Source organism: Drosophila kikkawai, chromosome 3L, assembly GCF_030179895.1.
Source record: "Drosophila kikkawai strain 14028-0561.14 chromosome 3L, DkikHiC1v2, whole genome shotgun sequence".
Taxonomy (NCBI): domain Eukaryota; kingdom Metazoa; phylum Arthropoda; class Insecta; order Diptera; family Drosophilidae; genus Drosophila; species Drosophila kikkawai.
In genome coordinates this window covers 9,129,649-9,143,827 of record NC_091730.1, presented here as the reverse complement: position 1 = coordinate 9,143,827, position 14,179 = coordinate 9,129,649, and the positions used below count along the sequence as shown (strand labels likewise).

General features: G+C 46.1%; 2 protein-coding genes across 3 annotated transcripts in view; one reads left to right on the top strand and one right to left on the bottom strand.

Moving 5' to 3' along the window:
* The window catches only part of LOC108072722 (neurobeachin-like protein 1), a 33,365-nt gene extending 19,759 nt beyond the window's left edge, over positions 1 to 13,606 (bottom strand). The window contains exons 1-15 of one of the 2 annotated variants that reach the window (XM_017163981.3): positions 13,412 to 13,606; positions 12,798 to 13,154; positions 12,547 to 12,733; positions 12,400 to 12,488; positions 12,056 to 12,172; positions 11,788 to 11,937; positions 11,143 to 11,720; positions 10,859 to 11,066; positions 10,174 to 10,797; positions 8,859 to 10,115; positions 8,200 to 8,800; positions 7,910 to 8,142; positions 7,227 to 7,854; positions 6,978 to 7,165; positions 1,519 to 1,826 (exon numbers count right to left, since the gene is read on the bottom strand). In XM_017163981.3, coding sequence (XP_017019470.1) covers positions 1,519 to 1,826; positions 6,978 to 7,165; positions 7,227 to 7,854; positions 7,910 to 8,142; positions 8,200 to 8,800; positions 8,859 to 10,115; positions 10,174 to 10,797; positions 10,859 to 11,066; positions 11,143 to 11,720; positions 11,788 to 11,937; positions 12,056 to 12,172; positions 12,400 to 12,488; positions 12,547 to 12,733; positions 12,798 to 13,154; positions 13,412 to 13,465 — 5,579 coding nt within the window. In that variant the 5' untranslated portion in view covers positions 13,466 to 13,606. The remainder of the gene's footprint in view (positions 1 to 1,518; positions 1,827 to 6,977; positions 7,166 to 7,226; positions 7,855 to 7,909; positions 8,143 to 8,199; positions 8,801 to 8,858; positions 10,116 to 10,173; positions 10,798 to 10,858; positions 11,067 to 11,142; positions 11,721 to 11,787; positions 11,938 to 12,055; positions 12,173 to 12,399; positions 12,489 to 12,546; positions 12,734 to 12,797; positions 13,155 to 13,411) is intronic. The other variant, XM_017163982.3, reaches the window with a different exon arrangement.
* LOC108072723 (uncharacterized) lies at positions 3,134 to 6,867 on the top strand. Its single transcript, XM_017163983.3, has 2 exons — positions 3,134 to 3,349; positions 4,570 to 6,867. Exons 1-2 carry the CDS (start codon positions 3,317 to 3,319, stop codon positions 6,778 to 6,780), a joined length of 2,244 nt encoding a protein of 747 aa, XP_017019472.1. The 5' UTR covers positions 3,134 to 3,316; the 3' UTR covers positions 6,781 to 6,867.
* Positions 13,607 to 14,179: the final 573 nt, after the last annotated feature.

The window sequence follows — 14,179 nt, the reverse complement described above, 5'->3', positions numbered from 1 at the left end:
CTTGTCTGCACATCTGTGCAGGGGGGCGCCCAGGCATTATATGTGCATATTTGTTTATGTAAAATTTATGGCTCGCATAATGAGTTTTCGTTACATTTGCAATTGCATAATGCGACGACGCGACGAGGGGCCTTTTGTTGCATTCGACATTAAACGCTCTCTTGATGATTTAATAAAATTAAATTGAAATGTTAATCGCGACACGGGGGCATGGGCGGGAAAGTGGAAAAGACACATGTGGGGCGAAAGCGTAAAACAATGGACGAGGTGCAGCAACTAAAGAGGCGATACAACAATGGGCTTAAAACAAGAGGGAAATTCAAATGAAATAAAGGGAAAATGGATGAAGAGAGGTAGAGAAAGATGTTTTATATATTTTCTGTGCAAACTTTTATGATAAAAAATATTTAAGATATATATAATGTTTCATGTATTCTTAATAAAACTTTAAAAGAAAAAAGATCAATGAAGTTTTCAATGTTTTGATGTCATTTAAATCATAAAACATCAAGGTTTTATCAGCTCTTAATCCAAACACAAAATTTTCAAATAAATTTATAGATATCTATTGAAAAAATAACACAAATAATTTGTTCTTATATCATATTTATTTACCACAAATATATAAATAAATCTTTATCCCATGAAAGGCTATTATATTTCGCTTTCAAGCCTTAAAAATAACCAAAATACGCTTTCAACCAAGACTGTTTATCTATTTTTAAAACAGCAAGGCCTTTTCAGCATTATGTATTCATATTATAATCCCCAAAAATCGCACCACACTTTACTAATCTGCGGCATCCGATTAAATTTGAATGCGAATCGCAGTTAAATTTTCGATTATAACTAACGGACGCATATTAACGCCATCATTTTGTGGCATTGTTTTGACGGATTTCACCCATTGTGGCAGTGGCCACCACCAGCCGAGAGTGTTGATGATCATCATCATCATGACGAGCCGGGTCTGGCATAGCTAAAGTTGCTGCAGACTTAATGATTGAGAGGGATTTGTTTGCATTTTGAAGTGAAATTAACACAGAGCGCGACGGCAGCAGCGGCGGCGTCTGCCAGCGTTTTGTTATGTTTTGAGTTTGGGTTTGGGTTTGGATTTGGATTTGGGTGTTCGAGTGGGGGGAGCCTCATCCACTCCAGGTGATTAAGTTATCACGCACACATGTAATAACACGCCATCAAGCACGCTCGATTACAATTGTCGCCTCCGGAGAGGCATGCCAGGCGGGACAATTAAAATGCTTGCATTTCGCGTCATTTCATAATGGGATCGACGAGTGTGGGCTTTAATGTACACCGTAAAAAATGTCTAACTCTTTAGTAAAGTTTGCTTTATTAAAAAATTTTTAAATAAGATAGAAGAAAGGTAGTTTCGAGCGACAATAATGGAGCACAAGAGATTACACTAATATATTGATCTTAATCTTTATTTCTTAACCTGTTTTTCCTCTCCAGTTTCTTCCAGTGCATCTACTAATATTAAGAGCTTGAAACACTCACCCGGTATACCAGGGACCTCGGGGGCCGTACAAGAAACGCTTGGCCGTCTTCCACCGCTTCCGTATGTGACTGTCGACGGTCTTGTGGTGCACTGCCGCCGCCTGAAGGCGCTGCATCTCCTCCACCTGCCGCACCTTCCACGGCATGTAGATCTTCTGCTGGAACAGGCGCCGATTCTCTGCCTGATGTGTTGCCCGCTGCTTGGAGGCGGCCTTACAGGCCTCATAGCATTCCGCCCAGAATCGATTGATGGGCTCCCACAGATGCAACTCGATGTCGCGTTGATAGTGATCGTACATGGGTTTTACCTGTTGGAGAAATGCCAAAGAAATTGTTGAGTACATACAGAGAAAATGTGGGTAATTGTGGGTTATAATATAAATATTTATGGGGTACATGTTGTAATAATTTATGTATAAATTCTAAGAATCCAAAAGAAAAAGTTAATAGGCAACATTTTCTAAACTAATTCAGCTAGGAACATGTTCAGCAACATCTGTTGACATAGGGAATTTATTGCTAGGCAAGTGTTGATAGCAGCATGTCTAGCAACATGTATTGAAAATAACTAAATGTTGTTAGGCAAATGTTGATAGGAACTTGTTCATCAACATTCAGTGGCTTAAGGCAATTATTGCTAGAATATGTTTATAGGAACATGGCTTAAGGCAATTATTGCTAGAATATGTTTATAGGACCATGTTTAGCAACATGTAATGATAATAGGTAAATGTTGCTAGGTAAATGCTGATAGGAACATGTCTAGAAACATCTATAGGATCTGGACAAATGCCCAGCAAGAACCATTGCCATGAGGATATTATTGCCAGGCAAATGTGTAGATGGATATCTAGCAACATCTAGTGATGCTAGGTAAATGTTGATTAGATCATGTTTAGTAAGCCCCATTGATGCTAAGAAAATGTTATAACATATTTTAATTATTTTAATAACTTAATCGCAGCTTGAAATATTAATTCCAGATTAATAACAAACTAATTTTTCTCACAGTCCCCGCTTATGGCGTTGCAATGAAGAGCAAAACTGACGTTTATGGCAGCTTGGATTTGTTTTCGCTTTCATTCGATTCAGGGGCACACTCTTCGTGCGTGTTCGAGTTCCATCTGCTGGAGATCTACTTGAGATCACTGCCAGCTCCAACTCCAGGCCCAATCCCCGTCACGTCCGGTCAGGTTCAAGTTCAATGTGCACAGGAAGCGCTCGATTGCTCGAGTTGGAGAGGGGAAACCAGTTGGACGTGATCCGATCCTCGATGGAGCTGTATTTTGGGGTTTACTTAATACCCAACTCTGGCTGCTGATCCCTGGGCATCCGCATTGCAAGACGAGAGATTCTTTTGCATAATCTCCGCGCGCTCAGCGATCGTTCCAAGGCGCTGGGCACAAATTAAAAATGAATAGATAACACCAGAGGCAAAAGAGCGGAGCTAAATAACATATTTCTGGTAAAATCTCCACCTGGTGGGTGCATCGACGGCAGCTACGACGACGCCGCTTTGTCATTCGACGACTGACTGGTTCCAAGCGCTGCGCCTCTTCGAGCCACAAAACCAGACCACTTTCTTGGCGCTCAGCTCAGTTGCCGAAAGAAAGTCCGACGAGTCGTGACCGACCGGGAGCCGCCGCGAGGAAAAACTCTTTTGAAATTAAAAAAAAATCCAACTTGGAATCGCTCTGGGATTCGGACGCGGGTGCCTCCAATGAAAGTTTCGATTTGGGAATTTGTTTACTTGACTCCAACGCAGCGAAGAGCTTAGTTCGCGTTTAACGGCTCGAAAATGTGCAATTTGTTTTGGCTTTTGGCCTGTTTTGTAAGCGATTAAATAATATGCTATATAATTAATAATGCTGATCTCTTATGTGTGTGTTGTGTGGAAAATAAGATCAAGTGTGACTTGGTTTGCGGGCTAGGATTCTATCAGAAAGGGTAGTATCTGTGTATCAGTTTAAAGATTTGAGTTTGGGATTGTATCAGCAAGGATTGTATGTTATCTCTTATCAGTTTATGGATTTGACATGCCAAATAAATATGAAAATAAGGCATGATTATTAAAGGCATCAAATTTAGAGGATACAACATAAAATTCCTTGAAGTTTTTGTTCATTTTAATGGTCAGGTATCTAACTTTTTAAAGAGATAAAGTAGTAAATCAATTAAATTTAACAGAAATATAATTATTTATAGTTTGGAAAAAAAGTTTATGGAAGTATCTAATTAATATAGGATTTTTATTTGACAAATTTTATTGAAAATAGTTTCCTTTCCAGCTATAAAATATTAAATTAAATGGCTAACCCATGACTTTATAAAGTAAAGAAAATAAAACAAATTATAAATATTCTCCAGTTAAGTAGATAAAAAGTTAGTGTCTTAGATCTCCAGTTAAGGTCACACTTTACCTATAACATCATACCCTCTACAATCAACCAATTAAATTCCTTAATCTCTCCAATCACCGTCCAATTATATTCCTTAAAAGCGGCTCCTAAACTTCACCACAAGCAATAGCTAACAATTGTCAAGCCCCAAAAACAAGTCATGTTAAGAGAGCCGCTTTCTTGGCCAGCCGAGGAGCAGTAGCAGCTGCAAATGGAGTCGCGATTTTACACATTGAACCTGGCGACGATCAGGTTCAATGCTTGGCTCCTTTGACTACACTCGGCCAGCTCCTCCCCTGCTCCTCCCAACTTACCTGGATTGGTGGATTGCGTGAGAGCAGCCAGCCGGCAAGGCAACGATGCCAACTCCAGCCGCGTTACGAGGAGCCTGGCGAGCATAACTCGTGACTAGAGGTGTTACGTCGTTGGGAAGCCGGGGAGCCAGCTGCTGGCGGTGGGGCACTGAGGCGGAAGCCACTAGTGAGTCTTCGGGTGGAAAGTCAAAGGTTGGTCGCGTAAGACAAAAGCACACACAGAGCGCAGAGATGACAGCATTTAAGTTTTTTTTAGAGAAAGTTTGTTTGTCTGATGACATTTTCGCGGAAGATTAACCCACTCACCCTTTGCCATCTCTCCCTTTTCCCTTCCCCAGCTGGCTGTCTGTCTGCCCTTCGCCCTCGGAGGTGTCGCCGCCAATGCTAACAATGTAACTCAGACAGAGCCTAAAGCGGAGCTAGTGCCCGCGGCAGAGAAACTGATTCGCTATCGTCGTCAGCCGCCCTACGCTGTGGGAAAGCGCTCCAAGCTACGCCGCCGGACTAAGGGTCCGCCCAAGATCAAGTATGGACCACCACCTCCTTCTCAACATTTCCGGTATGCAAAGCCATCGTTTCCGGCACACTTGGAGGAGCCCAGCTTCTCCATTGATGACTTCCAGCACTTGAAATTCGATGGCGCCGACTTCAAGATACCAACTTCGAGCTACGAGGCGCAATCCATGGATCTGGACTTTTATAACCATGACACGGAGCCGGATCTGTATGGAGCGCACAAGTTTCCCAGCCTGGATTTTGGACTAGTGACCACACACAACGATCATGTGCCGCACCAAAAATACGGACTGCCGCCGCTTCATCAAAGCTTTAAGCCAGATCACTCGTTTGCCTCGCACTACGAGCCTCCTCCGCCACCCGCTCCGGCTCCGGCTCACCCACCAGCCACGCGTTATGGAGTGCCCACGGCCCCGGTGCCAGTGCCCAGCTATAAGCACCAGGATCTGCCGCCGCCCGATTCCTATTCCATTTACGAGCAAAAGATCCCCAATGTGAATTATCATCAGAACTTTGCTGAGCCACCGAAGCATGGCTCTAAGACTAATCCTAATTTTGAGATTGCCTACTCGCCGCCTGCTTTTGAGATCAGTACATCCTATCAGTCGAATCACCAGCAGAGCTATGCGCCACCACATCCTGGAGGGGATAGCCACAAGGGCAGCTTCGCTGAGCCACCTTCCACGAACTATGTGAAGCCTCCAACTAATAATTATGCTCCACCTCAGCTTCCTCATCATCCTCCCTCTTCTGGTTACGACCAACCTGCTCAGCATCCTTCTCCCAGCTATGATCAGCCACCTCAGCTTCCGCCATCTAACAGCTATGATCCTCCAACTAACAACTATGCTCCTCCACAGCATCCTCCTTCCTCAAGCTATGATCTACCTCCTCAGCATCCACCTTCCTCGAGCTACGATCAGGCTCAGCAGCATCCTTCTTCCTCTAGCTATGATCTAGCACCTCAGCATCCACCCTCCACTTATGATGGATCACCACAGCTTCCACCTTCATCCAGCTATGATCCATCACAGCAGCATATTCCCACCAACTATGCTCCTCCCGATTCTCAACCCTATCCTATCCAGAACTATCCGCAGGATGATTATGCACCGCCATCACAGGAACTGCCCCTAAATCCGCACCACAAATTCCCCAGCTTTGATTTTCCCAAATCCAGCTACGAAGTTCCCATCTACGATCCCATACCCTTCGAGGCATCCAACAGAGAGGAACAGGAATCGTATCCACCCATCCTATCCTTGTCGCCCGATCATCATAACGAAATACCATCAGATGCCCATGCCGCAGGAAGTTCTAAGAAGAGGAAAAGGAAGCGAAAGCCGAATGTTGGAGGAGGAGGAGCCATTGTGCCGGGTAAGCACACGCTAGATGTGCCAGAGCTACAGCATGCCTATGATGCAGACACTCATGTGGGAGACTCCAATGAACAAGTAGATGCAGATGCGGATGCCCATGGCTCGCATTATGTGGAGAGAAAGCAGACCTTTGTCAACTTTGTGACACCCACAACGTCCTCAACGACCACGACGCCGGCACCCTGGAGTCCCATGCGGGGCAGGAGTAGTACACCGAGCACGGGATTTATCCCCACCATTGTGACGAGTACGGCAGCTCCACGTACCACCGTCCGAAGTAGAGGTGGTTCGCGCTATCGCAGCACCCAGCCCGTGAGTCCCAGCCCCCTGGATCCCATCTCTAGCAGCGTTAGGATCGAGCAGTCACACTCCCAGAGCTACTACGATGGCACCATAGCACCGCCCACCCGGCAGCAGCAGCAGTTCTCCCGCGGAACTCGACCCACGCGGCCCAGCTATGTGAGGAACCAAAGCCAGGTGTCCCCGCTGGCCCTGCAGCCGGCGGAGCAGGGTAGAGGCGTCCCCACATCCAAGCGAACAACCAAGGGTGTCTTTGACACAACGTTGTTTAAGAGTCCGCTTACCGATCGCGAGATGGAGCGAAAGCTTCAGGGGATGCGTCCAAACTTGCCAAAAAACCACAAACTATACTAGGTTCTCAGACGTAGAAAGGAAGGCAGCAACGAACGAACAGGAGGCATAGCTTAAAGACTTGTTTGACTAGTGTGTAAGCCTTAGAAATAAGTTGTATTGCAAACTAGGCTAAGGAATATATATATAAATAAATAATAAAATAATAAAAACAACCTACAAAAATCTCTTAAGACATGTAAAATATAATCTTAACTCACCATGCGCTCAATAAAGTTTCGCCACTTTTTACTAGTGCTGTACATCTGGAAATCGTTGAAGAACACAGGACCCGAAGAGGTGGAAGGCAGATCCGGAAGAGTAGAGTCCAAATTGAAGGCAAAGCGGCATTTCTCCAGCAAAGCCTTCATCACAGGCATCAAGAAGGAGTACTCCTCCGGGTTGCCCACTAGAAGAGAATAAGAAAAATATTTAAAAACAAGAAAATAAACTAAATTTCAAGAACCCACCTTCAATGGCATTATCCAAGGCCCTGTTGATGCTGTACAAGAGATAAGATAGCTCCGTGGGATCCTCGGTGGAACGACTCTGGAGTATGGCATGCAGCTTGGCTGTGGCCATGGCCACAATGCCAGGATTCGGATGATGCGAACACTTGAGCAGCAGGCCCAAGCACAGACGAATCATATCAGACCAATCATCCGAGGAACCCTGCTGGAAGATCATCAGAGCATCTAGCAGAGCCAGAACTCCATCTAGAAGTTTGGTGGAGCACTTCTTTGATTCATCCTCATTGGAGCCGAGCACCACCAGTTCGTAGACCATGCGCAGGATGTGCGAGGCATTCTCCTGGTTCACCAAAGTCTGACTGCCATGCTCGGAGAGATCAAAGAGCGAGGCCTGCACGGCCATCTCCAGGATGCGCAGGCGCAGCGAGAGATGCGAGGTGATTAGCTCGTTATTTAAAGCCAGAAGATTGATGCAGCCCAAGACCTGGCCACGCTCCTGCCAGCAGTGAGGATGATCGTTGGGTATTCCCCGCCAGAAAATATTGAAGAGGGTATTTGAGACTAGATACACCAACTGCTCTTCAGTGTCCACATCGCCATCGGCCACAAAATCAAAGGCAGAAGAGCTCTGAAAAGGGGTTTACATGGTTTTTCTTGTTTTTAAAATTTAAAAGATTTTTTACCTCCAGGGAATCGCTTTTTTTGGGCGGTCCATGCGGCGATTGAGTGGAGCTATCCGAGCTCAGGGACTCCTCTCGCTGTATAGAAGGTGTCTGAGAACCATCGGCGGTGTCTGTGGAGCTACCCAAAGTCAAGGACTCAAAGGTGTCTTGGATGTCGTGAGTGGTTTGTCGGATGACAGAAAACAAGCTGTTGGCATTCTCCACCACAGCTCCGGAAACAGATTCAGCCAGTTCTTGGGGATACAATTATATTTAGTAAATAAAGAAATGAAGAAATCTCGTCATCCTACCTTTAATTTCACTCTCTATAACGGTGGCCGCCTCTGAAACACTCGCCTGAATCTCATTCAGTATTAAACCACTGTCACTGAGCTCCTCCTGCTGCTGCTGTTGCAACTGCGCCAGTCCAATCTCCTGCTCTGAAAAGGTTATAAGATCTGCCTGGGCCAAAAAGCTGGAGTTATCCTCCAGCACCAAGTCCATGTTGATGCCAAAGCTGCGCCGCTTCTCCTCATCGGGCGGTGAATTGGTAATGGGTTTGCGTATGAGCAGGCGAGCTATGGACTCCTGCCAGCCCGTTTGCTTGGCCATTGCCACAGTGGAGTGCTGCTTGACAAAGGTAGTTTGCAGCAGGCGCTTGGCTATCTCCAGTTTAACGGGCAGATCGCAGCTGCTCACATGGTAAACCAGGAAGATTAAACCCGCATAATCCGGTTGCAGACCCAGCATTTCATCTACCAGATGAAACAAGATGGTGGAGCTCAGGGAAAGAGGTGTAATGAAGGAGAAGAAGCCGGGGAACATGCTGTGATCTCTACCCGGATCGTACAAACGGAGCACTTGCTTGTATTTTTGATGGACGCGGGAGGTGGCCAGGAGACCGCTGATGAACTGAAAGAGAAGATAAACTAAGGTCACAAATTTATGTATTGAGAGGACTCTCACTCACCCTTATGGCCGCCTCCTGAATCTCATTGGTATAGCTCTTGTCCACAAAGAAATTGTAGATAAGATTGGCGGACTGGGGTTCATGCAAAAGCAGCACCATCTGATCCTTGCAGTTCTTTCCACGTATATAAAAAGTCATCATCTCGAGGAACTCCACCAAAACCACATCCTGCCTTACGGAGGCTAGAAAAGCCACCAAGGCATTCACCTCCTTGATGTTCACCTCCTTTTGCAGATAAAACTTGATGATGCCAAAGAGAGTGGCCCTAATGGTCTTGGCATCCTCGTCGCTGATGCTGTCCGGAGTGGAGTAGTACTGACGCACCACGTCCAGCACAAACTGTACGCCGTATTTCTTCCTGAAAAACTTCCTATCATTCTTGATCATGGCGCTCAGGTACTGGGCATGACCCAAAGTGATTTGGAACTGCAGACGCGACCAGATGGCAAAGTCAAACACTATGTTGGCATACAAAGCATCCAGGAGCTGCTGACCGCCTGTCTCCGACTTGTGACCCTGCAGCGACTCCATCAACAAATGGGTGGCCATCAAGGCATTCACATCGAACAGAGCAGGCGGACAGCGCTGGAGCATGGTTCCCACAATGGCCAAGCACTCGCTGCCGAGCAGCTGCTCCTGGTTCGTCTCGTGCTCGTGGGTGAGGTAGCGCAGCAGGCACAGAAAGCTGGCCAGCGGCTGGTGCAGCATCTTCCACTCGGTGTAGGAGTTTGAGGAGAGCATCTCCCAGTCGGTGAACTCCTCGGCTGAGGGCGTGGGAGCACAGGAAGCGGATTCCTCGCTCAGGCTAGAGATGGAGATGTCTGCCGCCTGGTCCTCGGAGCTCACCAAACGATGCAGGATGGGCAGTATGGCACTTACACCACCTATGCTGTTGATGGTCTCCTGGATCTTTACAATCTTGCAATGCTGGGCTGTTATCCTTCCAGGATACTTGCCGCCTGGTATTAGATCCTGACAGGTGCCATGCCAGACTGCTCCTGGGGCATAGCAGAAAACGAAGCGAGAGTTCAGCTCGAGTAGATCATTGTCTTGGGAGAATATGGAACTAAAGTTGGCGCCAGCATCGAAGATGGTCTTCAAACTGGTGGTAGGATCGGCCAGTAGGACTCCCCCCAGGTGACCATTTAGGCAGGTTTGCTCTCCAAACACCGTGTCCTGCATGCCAATGGGAAAGTTCTTGACATTGGGATCGAAAGAGGTCTGGGTTCTCATGGGCAAAGTGAAGTAGTTGGAGACCTGAAAAAAAGGAACAAAACTTTAATGGGAGCCACTACCTTCTCCTTTGAGAACTTACATTTGCTGACAAAGTTCGCTCTAAAAGGCTAGGCAACATGCTTTTGTAACCACTCGAGCCACTCTCCTGCGACGAGGATCTAGGCATAATTCCTGCCTTGGTTACTTCACCTGCTTGGGTTGGCGTCACCACAGCGCCAATGGAGCACACCGTAAAGGGTTCGTTCACAGCCTGCACTTTGAGTGTGGCGCTCAGTTTCTGCACAAAGTCCACATAGATGTTGATCTGGCTGTAGGAAAAGGGTCGTTTGGGTGGCGTTATAGCCACCGTTAGATAGTGCCACTGGCCATCCATCAGGGTCTTGGTGGCAATAGAAGATGTGAGATATTCCCGCCGGGTTAGAGCAGCCACCACCACATTGCCATTGGGCTGAACGAAGACCTCAAAGCCACTATTGCCACTAGCTGTTTGCAGGGTGAGCAGCATGCGGCGGTGACTGCTGCTGGATTGATCCTTCAGCTGGTTAAAGCGCACCAGAATGTGGAAGATGAAGCCATAGGAACCGGAAATTGTCCAGTTACGTATGTCTGGGACAACAATTCCATCTTCTGCCTGTTCTATCGAAAAATACTGAGCGCAGGAATTGCTGCCACGCAAACTTTGCAAGGCAATCACCACCAGAGTCTGGCCAGAAAGGGGAATATATATACATATATATTAGAGGAGACTCTAAAGCTTTATTTACCTGCTGAAGTTGCTTGTTTTGCGGAAACTTTGTTCCCTGACGCATTAATGCAAAGATGGCCTTAAGCTCTGCCGGCACAATGCTGACCTTACTCAGCTCCTCGATGAGCTTGATCAAGTTCTGAACACAGTTCTCGGCTAGGGACTCACCCTCCAAGAGGCAGCCACACACGGCTTTGATAATGTGGCTGCCACAAGCCACAGATTTTCTGCAAAAAAATAAAATAAAATTTAAAAATTAAAAATACTACTCCCCACTTCAAAAATCAATCTATGTAAACTCACGTTCCGTAGTTGTCCGTGCAGCCCTTGAGCACAAGATTGGTCACATGCAGCTGCTCTCGCTCCTGCAGCCCAGGCACCCAATTGAGCAGCTGCAGCATCACCTCGGGCAGCAGCAACAGGTGTTTCTTGTCATCGTAGCCCAGCGAGAAGCAGGCATCCAGCAAAGCAACAGTTGGACAACCAAACTCCCGCAAGCTGGCAAACAATCTCTCAATACGTTCACCTTGACGCAGCTGGGCAGCAGATTGTGAGGAATAACTGGTCAAGGTGGCCAGAGCCTCCATGGTGCTGCACAGCGAACTCGAGTGGGAGATGTGCCAAGGCTTTATGACCTTCGGCAGACCAATGAGCAGCTCCATAAGATTGGATTCACAAATGGCCTCATCAGCATCGCCGGTAAGAAATAGTTTTACAGCTGCCACTGAGCACGAGAGGGCGGCCATATCAATGACCACATCCTGGTCAGCATCGCTGGCTATGTCAAAGTTGGCATCGCCGCTGTCAAAGTGCTTGGTGGCCAGCAGCTCTTGCAGAGCATCACAATAGAGTTGAACTAAGGTAACTAGGTCTATTTGGCGCTGTTTGGGAGAAGGGTTATTTGAATAAATATATAATATAAAATATATAAATAGAGAATGAACTCACTTCTTCCGGACTAGATTTCTGCAGGACAATAACCATCAAAGCGTAGCAATTGAGGGCCACGCGCCGCAGACTATTGGCACTCTCCCACTGCCGCAGGATGCTCATGGTGATGGACACTGTGGCAGGGCAAATGGCCTTCATGCCATTACGCTGCCAAAATCATAAGTCACAAATTAAAAAGATGCGGATTAATGAACTCCGATTACGGGACAAATACAAGCAATGGCATGCAGGGGGCGCACAACAATGATTCAGGTCCACCACTCACCAAGTTATCACAGTCTAGAAGCAGCCCATCACCCATCACCGAGCAGGGGGCAAGTGAAGAAGTGGTTAGAGCATTAGTATTAGTCGAGTTTAGGGACTTTAGCACTTTCATTTGCAGCTGGAGATAGAGAGGATCCAGTGTTCCAGTGAAATGAAACGATAGCGAAGGACATGGAAACAAAATGACAGAACGCTTAAAACTCTATAATGGACATTAAGTAGCGAAAGCAGTGAGCAGAAAGTAAGGCTAGCTGTGGGATAGTGAGGTTAATCATCGATTAAGTTAGATAAAGGGACTAAACAGTAAGAGGGAAGAGGTGAACTGTAGGCGCTTTCAATGGCTACCTGTGAGCCGCAAATCACAGCGCCCAGGATGTTAAGCAGGCTTTCGCCTATTTCGGCATAACGAATCAGCTTCTCCTCCTGAAAGCAATCTGAAAGGATAGGTGAAAACCATATAATAACACCTTAAAATAAATAAGAAAAGCATACCATAAATAAAGGGCACAATTTCCACATGAACCGAGTGAGGCTTGTACGAGAGACGACTATAGTCTGCCGTCTGGCCGCGCACAAAGCTCCGCCATGTCAAATATGGGTCATACATGACCTCCAGGAAGGCCGAGAAACTCTCAAACAGATGACTAATTGCAGGCACGGCTTGAGGTAGCTCCATTTGCTAAAAACAACATCAACAACCGGGTTATCAGGGTATAAAATGTATGGCCTTGATGTCGACTCACCTGCTTAAAAACCCTCGAAAGTATTGCTATCAGATTAGGCTTGTACTCATACTTGATGACGGCCAGAATGTTGTCAAAGTGCCGGCACACAATCACCAGGCAGTCTATCAGCACAGCCACCCGTTCGATGGCCCCCTCCTCCAACTGGCCAGCCGTATCGCAGGCATCTCTAGCTATAATAATAAACTTGCCAATGGCGGGCAGCAGTTCGTCCGGCAGGCGACCCAAGTGCGGACCACTGTCTGGCAGGACCTCATGCCACATGGGGCAGGTGTCGGCACGGAAATCCAGCTGCAGCTGTCCCCGCCATATATCCACAAAGCGGGCCACAAACTCCCGGAAGTAGGTCTCATCGTTCTGCCGGGGAAAGAGAGAGAGAGACAGAGAGAGAAAGGGAGACTTAGCCTGAGCCTGTCTGGGATTATATAATCGCTGTCTGTGCTGCTGCACTGTTTACGCAGGTTTTGTGGAGCAGCTAGCTGATAAAGAACGCCTTTTGTTTGGCGGTGACTAATGCGTTGAGCATGTTGCGGTCACCCCCGCTCCACCACTGGCCCCTCCTCCTCTTTATCCATTAGCTGTTATCACCCGGCGGAGTGCTTTCCACCCCTCACCTTTGTCGTGTACTGCACCCACAGGTTGTAGATGTCCTTCTTCTTATTGTCCATCGTTGGGCCGGAATTCAGGTGCGGAAATTGTGCGGAAGCATTTGTTAATTACTCGCAGTGTATTTGTTTACAAAAAATTAAAAGAGTCGCCGACAAGGTCTGCTTCTCCTTTCCTTGCTGAGATTTGGCGCCGGGCGCCTTGCTTTTAGGGTTGTTGATAATATATCAAATTATCAATATATCGATATTTTTTGTCTGAAAACGATATATTTATATCGTGAAATTTTTTTGCCCAAATATCGAAATCATGATATTTTTTTTTGATATTTTTTGATATTTTTTCTTTCGATGGAAAAAGGAAACTTTTTTTAAAAAAAAGAATATGAATGTAAAATCTAATTACATAAACATAACAAACGGCACAGCGAAGTGGAAGCTTTGCGAAAAAGTGATTAAGACGAGTGGAAATTGGTCAAACTTGTCGTCGCACTTGCGAAATAAACATGCAGAAACTTGTCGTCTTCTTATTTAGAGTATTCCCTTAACTGTTGAAACGCAGAATCTTTGAAAATTCAAGAAAAATTGTCAACAGTTAAAGGAATCCTCTAATTGTGCAGAAAAACCATGTTTTTTTATTTAACAAAAAAATATCAAAAATATCAAATATATCGATATTTTTTTTTGATATTTTAAATATTATTATCATCTCTTCCCAAAAAAAAAAATATCATCGATACGATATTTTTTTCAAATTTCGACAACCCTACTTGCTTT